We start from the raw sequence: 12,249 nt of genomic DNA, 5'->3' as shown, positions 1-12,249 counted from the left end.
TACGCCAGATAATTCTGACGTGGCAAAAGAGACATGACAACGACAATTCAGAAAGGAACATGATGACGAATGGAGGGGAAGTCAGAACCCTCAAAACCTGCTCAACGACACAACCAAACTATGCAGAATCGACTTGTGGCTTGAATACAAATCGATCCTCGGGCTTGCTTTCGAATGGCACACCCAGCTCGAACAACTTGACAGCAGCATCGGCGAACTCCTTGAAGAACACATCGTTGTCCTTGGCGTACCGCTCGACGTGCTCCAGGAAGATGGGGTCCTTGATGAGTGCCATATCGGTGGGCAACATAACTAGAGACTTGGTGGTCTTGTCTTCATATTGCTTCGGTCCACTCCAGCTTTTCCATCCCCATTTCTCCTCGAGTAAAAGACGGTAGTAGTCGTTTGTCATGACTGTTGGAGAGAACGTCCACGGTCCTTCGAAGCCCGAGCGGTCGTGATGGCAGCGACCTAAATTATGGCTGTTAGTGAATATATACAGACAAGTGAAGTGGTTGCAGGCTTGAGATGTAGACTTACCAAGAGCGTGAGCGCCTGACAATGCAACCATTTCCTGGTCATTAAATCCCATCCTACCGAAGATCGCGCGGACGTGGTCCTGTCCTTTGGAACCATCGGGCAAGCGACCATCCGGAGTACAGAACGAGGCATCTTGGTCTTGCCGGCCCGGTCTCCAGGGCATAGTTGGTCCTTGCATTTCCTGAATAGCCACACAGCCAGCCAGAGTCCATAGATCGCCATAAGAAATCCATGGAAATTGTGCTTTGATTGGTTCCAGGAAATCGCGGGCGATTTTGAGCCCATTGTTGGCGCTGTGTCCGCCTTCTGCGGAAAATCGCATCGTTGCCCCATTGCTGCCACCGGTCTTCGTTTCTTTGTCGTATGTTCCAGATGAGTGCCATGCAAGGCGGAGCACTATCGGGCCATATGATCCATCTTCGTACTCGTCATGTTCCCACAGAAGTTTTGCAACGGCATCGTAAACTTTCTGATAGTCCTCAACTGTAGGCTTGAATACGCCAGCTGACTGTCCTCCGCTTCCTTGCTTCAAGTGAGTTTCTGGGACTGATTCTTGCGAGCTGTAGGCGTAAAGCCCCCCACTTAGAAGCCCTGCAGCTGCGGTGGCACCAACGATCCAGGGGAGATTTGACCTCGATGGGGCTGGTCCGGAGGAGTAATGACGACGGGAAGATTGTTGAAAGAACTGTTTTGTGGCATTGGCTCTTGCAGGGCGAGCCGCGACACGAGTTAAAGAGGCCGCTGAAGCCGTACTTCGTTGGAGGGCTTTGCTGAGTGTGCGAGTGGTAGTAGCAGCCGCCATGGCGAGGAAAGATTCAAAGCAAAAAGCCGTTGCCGGGTTTGTGTTATGCTGTGGATGAGATTGATGACAATTGACAAGGTAAACACCGACTATATAAAGAAGAGCGTGGTCTTGAAATTAGCTGAATAATGGTGCATCCAACGGCCGTTGAATGGCCACCGCGGAAGTACATAGTGACCCACAGAAGGTTCCTGGATACGGAAGAAGCCAGCGAGAAGCATTGAAGGAACTAAGAGCTTGAGCGGCACAAGGCGCGATAGTGCCTCGTAGTAATAGTGATAGCGAATGCTTCCGAGCCAGAGGCAGAGTGAATGACAGCGTAGGAAGCACCAGAAAAATTGCAAGCCTTGGTCTGTTCTCCGTAAAGTGGTTCCACGCCACTTGCTGACTTTGGTGTTGTGGTTTTTATTCGAAGCCACCAACGCTACCAGTCGCGTGAGATTTAGCGGCAACGCCGGATCCGGCTACCCGGCGACTGGAATCGGGCATAACGCCAATGAAAATTAAGATATCAAGGCGCCGGTGATCATATTGGCAGGGGTTTCGGGGTCTTTGGCGAGCTTTGTACAAGCACAAAACCTCGGCGAAGGTCTCAATTCCCTCGTACCTTGCGCACGGAGTCGTTCGCACCGAATACTAGGGAAGAAAACGTGACCAGGAGCGATATCCACGCTGATTCACATGTCGCATTTTCGACAGGCCACTTTTTCTTGCCCTCGATCGGAGATGTCAGGGACCATGAGCATTTTTCCGTTGGCGCTAACCATGTATGGTATCTCGCACCGAGAAAGAGAGACTCGCGCTCAAACTGCCATTTTAAGACATTTTCCCTTTAATCTCCATCATTTCTCATAAAAGGGGAGATTGCCTTGCCATCGCAATGTGTCAGTCGCACATCTCAAGGCAGCAATTTATACCACTCCATGTTGTGCAAACTCCATCCCAGACCGTTGCGCCTCCTCTCCTTTGCAATACCCACAAGGATTCTCCTTGCTAACTAGAACGCCGTGCGCGGATGGATTGGTACCAAAACGCCCAAAGAGTTGCTTACTTGCTATGCCCAAGTTCTTCGTAACTTTAGCCATGAAAATCACACCACTTCCACTCGTCAATTCATTCTTCCCCATGGGACCTCAGTTTTGTGACCCAGAGTCATTGACCCGATCAAACAATTGATCGAATATTCCACCCGCCGATCGTGCAGTCATCACCAAGCTTGCTTTGAGCTTCGGTCGCTTTCGGACGTTCTCAGAAAGATGTAGTTGTTCTGTCCTTTCGCGCGTTGCTTCTCTGTCTTGCTGCAGCTTTTGATCTGCTTCACAAATTTGCTGCATTACTTCTGTTTCTGAGGGTAATTGCAGTAGGCTCTGGCTCCACTTGTACCCGCCACCCGAATGTTTTTCTTCCCAGTGGCTCAAGAGACCTTCTAGAGAGATCTTATATTTAACATGTCTCGCTGTTCGATACACACTTGCTTCTCCTACACAAACGCCGCACCGAAATCTGAGTTCAATTGCCGGATTGGCATCGTGGAATAGTTCCAGGCTTGCTGCAAACTTCGACAGCGATGGTTCCGATACCTGACCAGGAGAGAATAGGTCGACTGCGTATTTAAGGGCAATCTTCATTTGACACGGTCCCTCAAGCCAGACCCCGTTCAGTATCTTTGCTGCGTGTAACAGATTGCCAGTAAAATCGTCATGTGGAATCTCTGTGGGGCGAGGAATTCGGCCTTCAAAGGCAGAGACAATTGTGTTTCGAGGATACTCCACGAAGGGTATGCTGATGGCTGGATGCCAACTGTCGAGAGCCCAAGGCTCCTGGTGGCCCGGGACAAGCGGCAAACATCGAGGCCACGCCACAGTATACCAAGGAAAGGCTGTTCCATGATCTCGTCGAGAGAATTCGTCTAGATCGCGGACATACGGAACTGCAAACTGCCAGAATTCCAACCCTTGACCTACCACAGTTGCATGCACTTGGAGAATGTGTTCGAACGCCTCAACGAATGACCAGCTTCTAATGAAGTCTGTCCGACGGCAGCCTCTGCATCGGAGGTTCTGAAATACTGTACCACCTCTCAAAGACATTTTAGGTATCCGCTTTTCCATGACTTCCTCCACGATCATCCGAGCATCGTCCAGGCTTAACCGATAAGGGCCAAAGGTACCATCGTAATTCAATCCGTTAGGTACTTCGCTCAATGCTGCATAGGTTTCGAAGACGTTTTTTAGGCACAAGAGGACCAGATCGGCATCTGCCACCTGTTTCTCCAGACATCGCGTGAGCTCCCTTTCTCCAAGCTCAAGCACAAATCGTTGCTCTGGCTTCATCGTCAATCCCGAACGGTGTTCGTGCAACTGCCGGTGCAGTTTTATAGCAGTAGGAGTTGAAGAGGAGCTGGCCTGAGAGAATCGATCAGAGCCCTGGAACATGTCAAGCTCATATTGCTCAACAATTTCTGCATGTAGTCGGTAAGGCAGAATCTTGGCCTTCAACGTCTTCCATGACCGTTCTGTAGGCGGGGTTTGTACCTTCAATATTCGTCGGAAAGCTGCCATCCTCCAAAGCACGCTCCGTTTCATTGGCGGTGATAACTGAGCCGCACGGGCAATAAAGAATCGCTCCCGGATACTGTGCACGACGCTGTCCGATATCTTTTGACGTTTGTACCAGGTTTCGAGATTGTCCACCTCGACCATGAACTCCATCGTCCTACTATGAATCCCATCGATCCATGTGGTCATTTGAACTGGAGAGGGTTCCGATAGGAGAAGGTCGTGGTGCTGATTCTCAAGCTGCGTATACGCCGACTTGAGGAAAACATATTGGCGGAGGCTATGGGCATTGGCCCATCCATTCGTGCTTGTATCTACCGATCTCGGCCGCATGTACCGTCGACTACAGCAAGTTAATATCCACAAGACTGAAAATGAGCCTGGCGACTCTTACCCATCGCTTCGTGCAAGCGGCAGCAATTCCCACAGAGGTCTTCCTTCACTTTCCACTGTGCGGTTCAGAATATGTCTTCGATGTATTGGTAACTCATCAGCCTGTGGATACAAGTGGGTTAGCAACAGCTCGGACCGAGCAGACTTGACTACTGACCCGCATAGTCTTCTGCCTAAAACATTCGGCACAGAGGCGGACTTGAAAGGTCCAGTAGACCCCAGCCGTGTGCTCTTTTGGACAGCTTCGGTTCTGACAACCCCGACCCACCAAGAGATCGGCATAGGCTTGCTCCGTCAGACCAGTTGGACATTCGGGCATATCGTAGCCAAAGAAGTTCTGCCGACTCGCTCTCCATATCGCGGTGCGATCTGAAAGGAGCTGGCGGAACTCCTTATTGATTGTTTTCGCTTCGAGCAGGAGCTTGGGCTCACAGTAACCGAGGATGATCTGCCAGATGTCACTGTTGACCTTGTCGGAGATCTTGAGGGGACGAGTGCTCCTCAAGGCCCGTTTCCGCAGAATTTGAGGATCGCCCACCGAGTGTAGCCGTCTTCCATCCAGAGAGTCATCTTCAAGAACCGGGTTATTGAAGCTAGGCGAGTCGAGCAGAACGGTTGTTCGTTCGCCACTTTGCATGCTACCAACGGTGTTGACAACGAAAGAGTGGTCAGTAATTGGTGGTGGAGGTGCAGGTTTGTGTTCTTTGCTTCGAGAAGCATCGACAGAGCCCAACAACGGGGACGAAGTCACTTGAAATGACGACTTATCGGTTTGGAAGACGAAATTCCGGTGTGCCAGAGACTCCGTCGGAATGACTTGGTAAGAAGAGCCATCTAGATTTCGAATCTGCTTTTCTACCTTCATCAGGGGCCCATTGCTGTACTTCCATGTTGATTCGGCAGCGCGCTTGGGTCCATGAGAGGAACCGGCCATGGGCGGCTGCATGAATTAATGGCAGATTCCGTCAACTTGATGGGGCAGAAGAAATGTCTTGTGGCACCTGTAGCTTCAGAGGTCAAACCTGGAAATTAACGAAAGACAAGGGATAAATGGCTGTAGTCTTTATAATGAATAGATAAGTTGTCGCGGAGTGAAGCAGAAGTTTGTTGAGAGAAGATGGTGAGTTGTGGATTCGATACTGGGTTGTTGAAAGAGGGGCAATGATGAGTCGGCACACGTCAAACAGAGGGCAGTCGCGGTTTCCATGCTCTGCGCACCTCAAGGGCGTCCAACTAGATGCCTTAGGAGCGTTGGAAGAGACTTTCACAAGGGACGACAGGCCGCGGACCTCCAGTATCGAAGAACTGTAAGGATATCAGCGTGAGGTCTGTTTCTCTAGGAGCACAAATGTCCAGCGATCCGTGCCCAGTGGTCGTCGGTCGATCAGGCGGATGGCAAGCCCAGACTTTGGGCTAGAATGGATCGGCCAATATTCGCTAATCCAGAATTGGAATGTGGTGGCTAAGCCGGCCTTGATGATAATCCGATCCGGGCTTGGGAAGGAGGAATCAAGGCACCGAAAAGGGGAAGGGCTCGGAGTTTGGATATTCCACCCGGTTTTTGCAGGAGTCAGGTGATCAATCAGTCACAGTACACCAAGGAAGGATGCAGTCAACAGATAGTAACAACTTACAACTTACAGAACCACCTTACCAGTTAGCGAAGGACAGGTTTGTTCGAGGCGGCCGCTGAGCGCGGTACCCAAAGAATTCAACTCGAAACATGTGACTTTTACTTTCAACCGCACCGCTCGTTTTACGCCGAGCCGATGGTTGGTGCTGGGCGACTCCTCGTTCATACCTAATAGGTACTTGGGTACTCTGGGTACTTGAGCAGTGAACTAATTCAGTGATAGTAGTTGGCCAGTAAATGCGGAGTACCCATGGACCTACGCCTACCTCTCCAAGGCAAGTTCGTAACGTATATCCGTACTCCGTAATCCGTAGCCTGTAGGTAATACTACTTGTACGAGTAATACCAAGATATCAAGAACTTAATAAGTTAAGAGTGGCCACCCGGTGGAGCTAAGTAACCGAGCTTAATCTTGCCGCTACGCCAAGCATGTTACTCCAGCCAGAGTCACGGTCTCTCTCCGTCCTCAATTGCCTATCGGGCCAGTCATGGTCCATCTAATGTTGCATCGAGGTCCCAGCTTAGAGATCTTTTCTCCATGTGGAGCGTCCATAACCCCTCAACTCCAGTTATTCAACCCAGCAGGCTTTCAACCTGTGCGCCACCGCCTCGCCTCCTCGGTCAAAAGTCCTCTTCGAGGTTCGCTGAGAGGTCCTCAGCCGGCATGGATACCCGCCTTGACCGTGATGGTCCACAACTACAAGTATCTCCATTGTCCACATTTGTAGCAGTCAAACAACCCAACTCCTCGGTACAGCTTTTGGCCAGCTTATTAAGCGAGGTGTGGTGTGTGCTTTCTTGTGCGACGAAATCAACATGGGGCTTTCCGATGCTTCAAGTATGCTCTTCCACACTTCGGGAGACCGCGAACTAACATATTCAGGCGAGAAGCCCAGAGATGGGATGGGCCATCAATTCGATTACGATCCAGACATGGCGCATCCAGCAGCAGAGTACCGAGACCAACACCCCGTCACCTTACCACCAGGAGTCTCCGAACGGAAACTCATCACCAAGATCGACTTTCGGGTCATCCCTGCTCTGAGTATTCTCTATTTACTTGCATTCCTTGACCGCACGAATGTCGCGAACGCCGCGATTTTTGGTCTCCAGAAGGATCTGGGCTTGTCTGCCACACAATATTCGACCGCATTAACAATCTTCTTCGTCCCATACGTAAGTCTCTTGGAGGAGTTGCAAGCGACCCTTCACGCTCCCAGTATACATGACTAATTTCATTATTGTACTACAGATTATATTTGAGATTCCTTCCAACATCATTCTGAAAAAGCTCAAGCCTCATGTTTGGCTCTCTCTGTGCATGTTTGGCTTCGGTCTTGTGACAGTCTGTCAGGGATTGGTACAAGGCTATGGGGGCATTATCGCGACCCGCTTCTTTCTAGGTTTATTTGAGGCGGGCATGTTTCCTGGTTCGTTCTATCTGATCGGAATGTGGTATACGAGGAACGAAGCACAGAAGCGGTACACATTCTTTTTTGCGAGCACGACTCTGGCAGGCGCCTTTGGTGGCTTGTTGGCCTCTGCCATTGGCAAGATGGATGGTATCCGCGGCTACCTTGGATGGAGATGGGTCTTCATTCTCGAGGGCCTACTTACTTGTGTGGTGTCCTTTGCTATCTTCTTTGCCATCCCGGACTTTCCAGAGGACGCAAAGTGGTTGACCGAACCGGAGAGAGAGTACGTCAAGGCGCGTCTTCAAGAAGATCAAGGTAAATCTGCTCTGGAAAGATCTATCACCTTTAAAGATGTGGTGAACTGCTTCAAGGATTATAAATTGTTCCTTGGAGGATTGATGTACTTTGGCCTTATTGTACCAGGTAAGCAAAGACATTTCCGTGAAGCAACAGCTTTGAAAATTGATCTAACAATGGTTACCTTAAGCTTACGGTTATGCCTACTTTGCACCCACCATCATCAAAAGCTATGGCTACAGTCCAATTCAGACACAGTTGCACTCAGTTCCCCCTTGGGCCGCTGCTTTCGGTTTTAGTATGTTTGTTGCTGCATTCTCCGATTGGACTCGTCATCGATTCCTCTTCACGATCGGACCTATTTGCATCTCCATAACAGGCTTTGCAATGTTGATGGTCATTCACCACCACAGAAACGCTCAATACGCCGCTTTGTTTTTGATCACTTGTGGAACTTACAGTGCCATGCCCATTATTGTCTGTTGGTTCACCATGAATCTTGGAGGCCATCACAGACGGGCTGTTGGTAGTGGATGGATCATAGGATTTGGCAATATTGGCGGTAAGTCGAGATTCTTTCATTTTAACAGCTCTTGGACCATGCTCATCCAAAGAACAGGAATCATCGCGAGTTACAGTTTCAAGGCGAGCGATGCATCGTCATTCTTCCACCGAGGCTATAGTATTTGCTTGGGATTCATCTGCCTCAGCGCAGTGAGTTGCGTGCTGTACTTCATTGCAGTCGTCTCACAGAACAGGTCTCGCGCTAAGACTCGGGATGTGGGTGTCACGGAATACGAGAAGATCGAATTGGGCGACATGAGTCCCTCTTATCGTTACATGTACTAAAGCATATTCTCATCAACACCCACTTCCCGCTCACCGCCACACTTCAATACCGAGGCAGGAATCAAAGCTACGCCACCACAGCGAAAGTACGGCTACAGTCTGGGACACGTGTGGCAAAGTACCGTGACAATAATCCCCCCACGAGAGCCTTTCATTGTTTCAGAACAATCTGTTTAGTAGATGTCTATAGATATCAAGATCGCCTAAGAGTCACGTCGCTACCTGCACGAGATTTTGACCTGTATCTTTAGGTCAAAACCGTGATATCTACCAAGGCGCTGCTATTCTTTGGGAGGACTGCCATGAAGCAACACCTTTATGGCCATATAATGGGAGGAAAGAAGGAAGCCTTGCATAAGAGGTAGGAAGGGTTGATTGATGTCGCCCGCAATCGCCCTTGCCAGAAGTAGAAAGTTGAGCGAGGGGGAACGCGGTGAGGACCAATCAAAAATCTTGGGTACAAACTCTGTTTTATCAACCCAACGCCTGACCTTTTCACCTTTTCCTTTTCACCTTTTTCCTTTTAAGAACCACAAGCCGATGCAGGGGTCGAGCCCAAATCATACCTCAAGCTACTACCTCGGAAGGCTGGTACTGTATTCCATTAGATGAAAATCGGAGGACTTCTTCAGCCGTCCAATCAATCATGCCATCACTTTTTTTGGCTGCCTGCTCGTCCCGAACTAAATACGAAATCAGCCGCCGCGGCCCGAAGTCCATCTCGGCCTACTAGATCCATCAAAACCTTGCCACGAATGCTTCTCATCCTCGCCCTGCTCTGTTTGGGAGATTTATGGGGTCGCCAATGAGAGAAAGCAATCTGGAGACAGAAGACGTGAACTTGAAGTAGGTAGCAAGCACGGTAGACTCACCACAATGCCGAGGGCAGCGAACGCGATTGCGCCGCTGATATCAAGCCAACTGCTCTCAGATTCTTCTCAGAGACCTCTGCAAGCTGCCTTCGATGGTCAACATCTATGATTTGAACGGACCATTGAGTCCACGGATCATTTTTGATCTTTGATTTTGTGTACAGGTCTAGGTTTTCTGCGGGCCGGCTCCTGCTAGCTGGCTCCTGGTATCAGCTAGATGTCTTCTCAAAGTCTGCACCTCACGAAAATGGCCCACGCACCTTGAGTTGTATTGAACTGGGTCATTGTTGACTGCTGCTTGAGTGAATTAGGTATGGCCAAATCAATCTCTCGACGTTGTCACGGTGCACAGCTGATGAATCAAAACTCTCAACTACTGAGATAACGAAGAAGAGTTTACTTGACGCTGATAGCAGTGTGGCGCGGTGCGGTGCTGTTGTTCCCAGAATACTTGAAGTTTGTCACGAAAGAGACAGGATTGCATGGATCGTGCCTGCTTTTATCAGCTGCTTTGACTCGTAAACCACTAACAGTCTGCTGACCTGTGTTGTTAGCCGCAGCTTTCTCAGCCAACTTACATCGTGAGTCCCTGTTCGCAACTCCAACTGGCTGGATTCGTCCAATTCGAGCGAGAATCCAGGCCTGGAAGAAGGCCTCTTCAAGATGCATCGGATTATCCCGTGACACCTTTGAGGTCTCATCCAATTAGGCGAGGTATATCGGCCGGTCTTGACGCCGCCTGAATGCCTGTGGTGTTGCGCTTTTATTCGACATCTCACTCCAGGGGTGAGAACGGCAGAACTCCTCTGCTTGTGGTTTCGCAGAAGAAGTGAAACACACAAAAACCCAATAGGTTCGACGATCACCACGCATGAATTCTCGGAAGTCATGCAACTTTTCTCACTTTGGGATTTTCGCGGAGTACGAGCTTGGAAACGGGGCACCCTTCCCTCTCAAGGAAGGCCGGTGCTTCCGCAATTACGCTGCTCTCATGAATCCGAAGTGACTGCGAGAGGAAGCTAGGCCTGGCTAGGAGCTGGGTCGAGATCGTAGGAATCATTCATCTTGGATGATAGGACTCTGGTCTGGACCGAAAGGTAAGGGAACGGTGGGGCGGCGGCGGCGCTAACATGCGACGAATTCCTCATGGAAAACTACGTGCTTTGCCCTGTTTTGCCTACGAGCGAAAGCGGCAAAGGAAAAATGATCTTTTTCAGAGTTCTACACAACCGTCTACAAATATTGGTCGATAGTCACGATCCTCTGCGACGTCACTGACCCGACCAACATCTTCCTCTTCCACTTCCCTTTTACTTAGCCCAAACACTTCTTTAACGCTCTTCAACATCGAGTACAGCCTAAAAAGACCCTCCCGTAGACAGCAACCGGGTAAGTGGTCCAAAATGCCAAAATCAACCCCCCAACGTGCAGCTGAGATCGAACTGGGACGAAAGAAAGTACCAAGCCACATGCGCAATATCCGCTGCAAAGTCCTTTTCCCCCTCCGCGCTCGCAGACAGGAACTAACCAATCTGAGATGCTACAAGTCTCCCAAATTCGATACGAAGAAACGCCACCAAGTAAGTCTAACAGGTCAACTCAAAGCAAAGCACTTTCCACCCGTCGCGTGCCAAAATACAATGCATTGTAAATATTGTTAAAGATAATAATATCTATCTCTCTCACCACCAACTGATCGATACGAAGTCAAACCACCTGCCCAGCTTTTCTTTTCATCGTTGCTGCCTGGGCCTGATCTTACCAGGCATCCTTCCTTGCGCTTCGCATCGAGCCGTTGGTTTGCGTATACGCAGGCGCGATGGCCATCATCTGTAGACCGATCTGTAGACCGGCAAAGAGAGGGAATGGAGAGTGCAGCTTCTTTCCCAGCCCCCATTTCCCTTCCTCGATCGCGATCGCGAACGCGGTCGAGTGCGTCAGCAGTCATTCCAATGATTATCTTCATGAAGGGAAAGGATAGCTTGACCCTGACCCATGTACTAGGTACACCATCAAGGTGGTGTATCTGTCCATTTCTTTTGGCTATGACCTCTAGCTATAGATACTTAGACATGTAGTCAGAACAACAGCTGATCTGACTTCGGCACTGGTCCATAAGAGGAACGTTAGTGGAGTTCTCGCTGTTGCAAGTTGATGTTTAGGTTTTACGGATACTCGTAAACGTGTTTATCCTGAAGGCTATGCTGTCACGGTCGGTATGCATCGGCCTTGTTTGCTGGACGATGATTCTGAGATAATCTATATGAGCGTAGGGAGAATCTGGCTCTCTATTCAGATTAGATCCGGCCTTTTCTAACCTTTCCACCGCGCCGTCTAATTCGTGAGTTCGTTTATCCTTCTCATCACAGCCGGCACGTGCCTATCATCCTTCGACTATCCTTGTCGGCTCAGATGAATTCTGTGGGTTTGATATACGACTGTCCAGTGTCTGGTGACATGAATGGTAGAGCAACGATTCCAAGTGTCTCCCAAAAGGGAACTTGAACATGTCTCAGTGCATCTCGAACTGGATCTTGGTACAGGGCCTTTGCGGCATGTCAATGCAGGCTTGAATGTCATATTCTTTCGGCTGCAATTAATTTTGTGCATGTTGTCGAACTGAGATACAGGCCTGTCAGTCCGCAGCTGGGGTAGGTGGTAGACCGCTGATGATCTCAGTTAGCTGCAGGAACGAAAACGGCTTTGTCAAGAACTGATCCATGCCGGATTCAAGGGCTTCATTGCGTGCAGTTGCGGACGCCAGGCCGGTCAGAGCGATAATAGGTACTCTACGCAACGAGTTACTAGCTTCAAACCCTCGAATAAGGAAAGTCGCAGTCATTCCATCCATGACTGGCATTGATATATCTGACCTCGCTTAGTAATCTCG

General features: G+C 49.7%; 4 protein-coding genes across 4 annotated transcripts; 1 reads left to right on the top strand and 3 right to left on the bottom strand.

Moving 5' to 3' along the window:
- Positions 1-118: 118 nt before the first annotated feature.
- A1O9_01242 (cytochrome c peroxidase) lies at positions 119-1,342 on the bottom strand (the record flags this gene model as incomplete). Its single annotated transcript, XM_013410401.1, has 2 exons — positions 119-471; positions 541-1,342. The coding sequence occupies 2 exons, from the start codon at positions 1,340-1,342 to the stop codon at positions 119-121; spliced, it is 1,155 nt and encodes a 384-aa protein (XP_013265855.1).
- A 1,160-nt stretch (positions 1,343-2,502) lies between these two features.
- On the bottom strand, positions 2,503-5,227 carry A1O9_01241 (uncharacterized protein; the record flags this gene model as incomplete). Its single annotated transcript, XM_013410400.1, has 3 exons — positions 2,503-4,243; positions 4,295-4,395; positions 4,451-5,227. Coding segments are annotated over 3 exons (2,619 nt in total), but the record flags the coding sequence as incomplete, so codon positions are not given.
- A 1,539-nt stretch (positions 5,228-6,766) lies between these two features.
- On the top strand, positions 6,767-8,487 carry A1O9_01240 (uncharacterized protein; the record flags this gene model as incomplete). The annotated part of the gene is made up of 4 exons (XM_013410399.1): positions 6,767-7,102; positions 7,179-7,764; positions 7,829-8,200; positions 8,258-8,487. 4 exons carry the CDS (start codon positions 6,767-6,769, stop codon positions 8,485-8,487), a joined length of 1,524 nt encoding a protein of 507 aa, XP_013265853.1.
- A 3,507-nt stretch (positions 8,488-11,994) lies between these two features.
- A1O9_01239 (uncharacterized protein) lies at positions 11,995-12,210 on the bottom strand (the record flags this gene model as incomplete). Its single annotated transcript, XM_013410398.1, has 1 exon — positions 11,995-12,210. One exon carries the CDS (start codon positions 12,208-12,210, stop codon positions 11,995-11,997), a length of 216 nt encoding a protein of 71 aa, XP_013265852.1.
- Between the last annotated feature and the right edge of the window lie 39 nt (positions 12,211-12,249).

The sequence above is a fragment of the Exophiala aquamarina genome (genome assembly GCF_000709125.1).
Source record: "Exophiala aquamarina CBS 119918 chromosome Unknown aczIA-supercont1.1, whole genome shotgun sequence".
In the NCBI taxonomy this organism is placed as follows: Eukaryota; Fungi; Ascomycota; class Eurotiomycetes; order Chaetothyriales; family Herpotrichiellaceae; genus Exophiala; species Exophiala aquamarina.
This window is presented reverse-complemented; position numbering and strand designations above follow the sequence as displayed.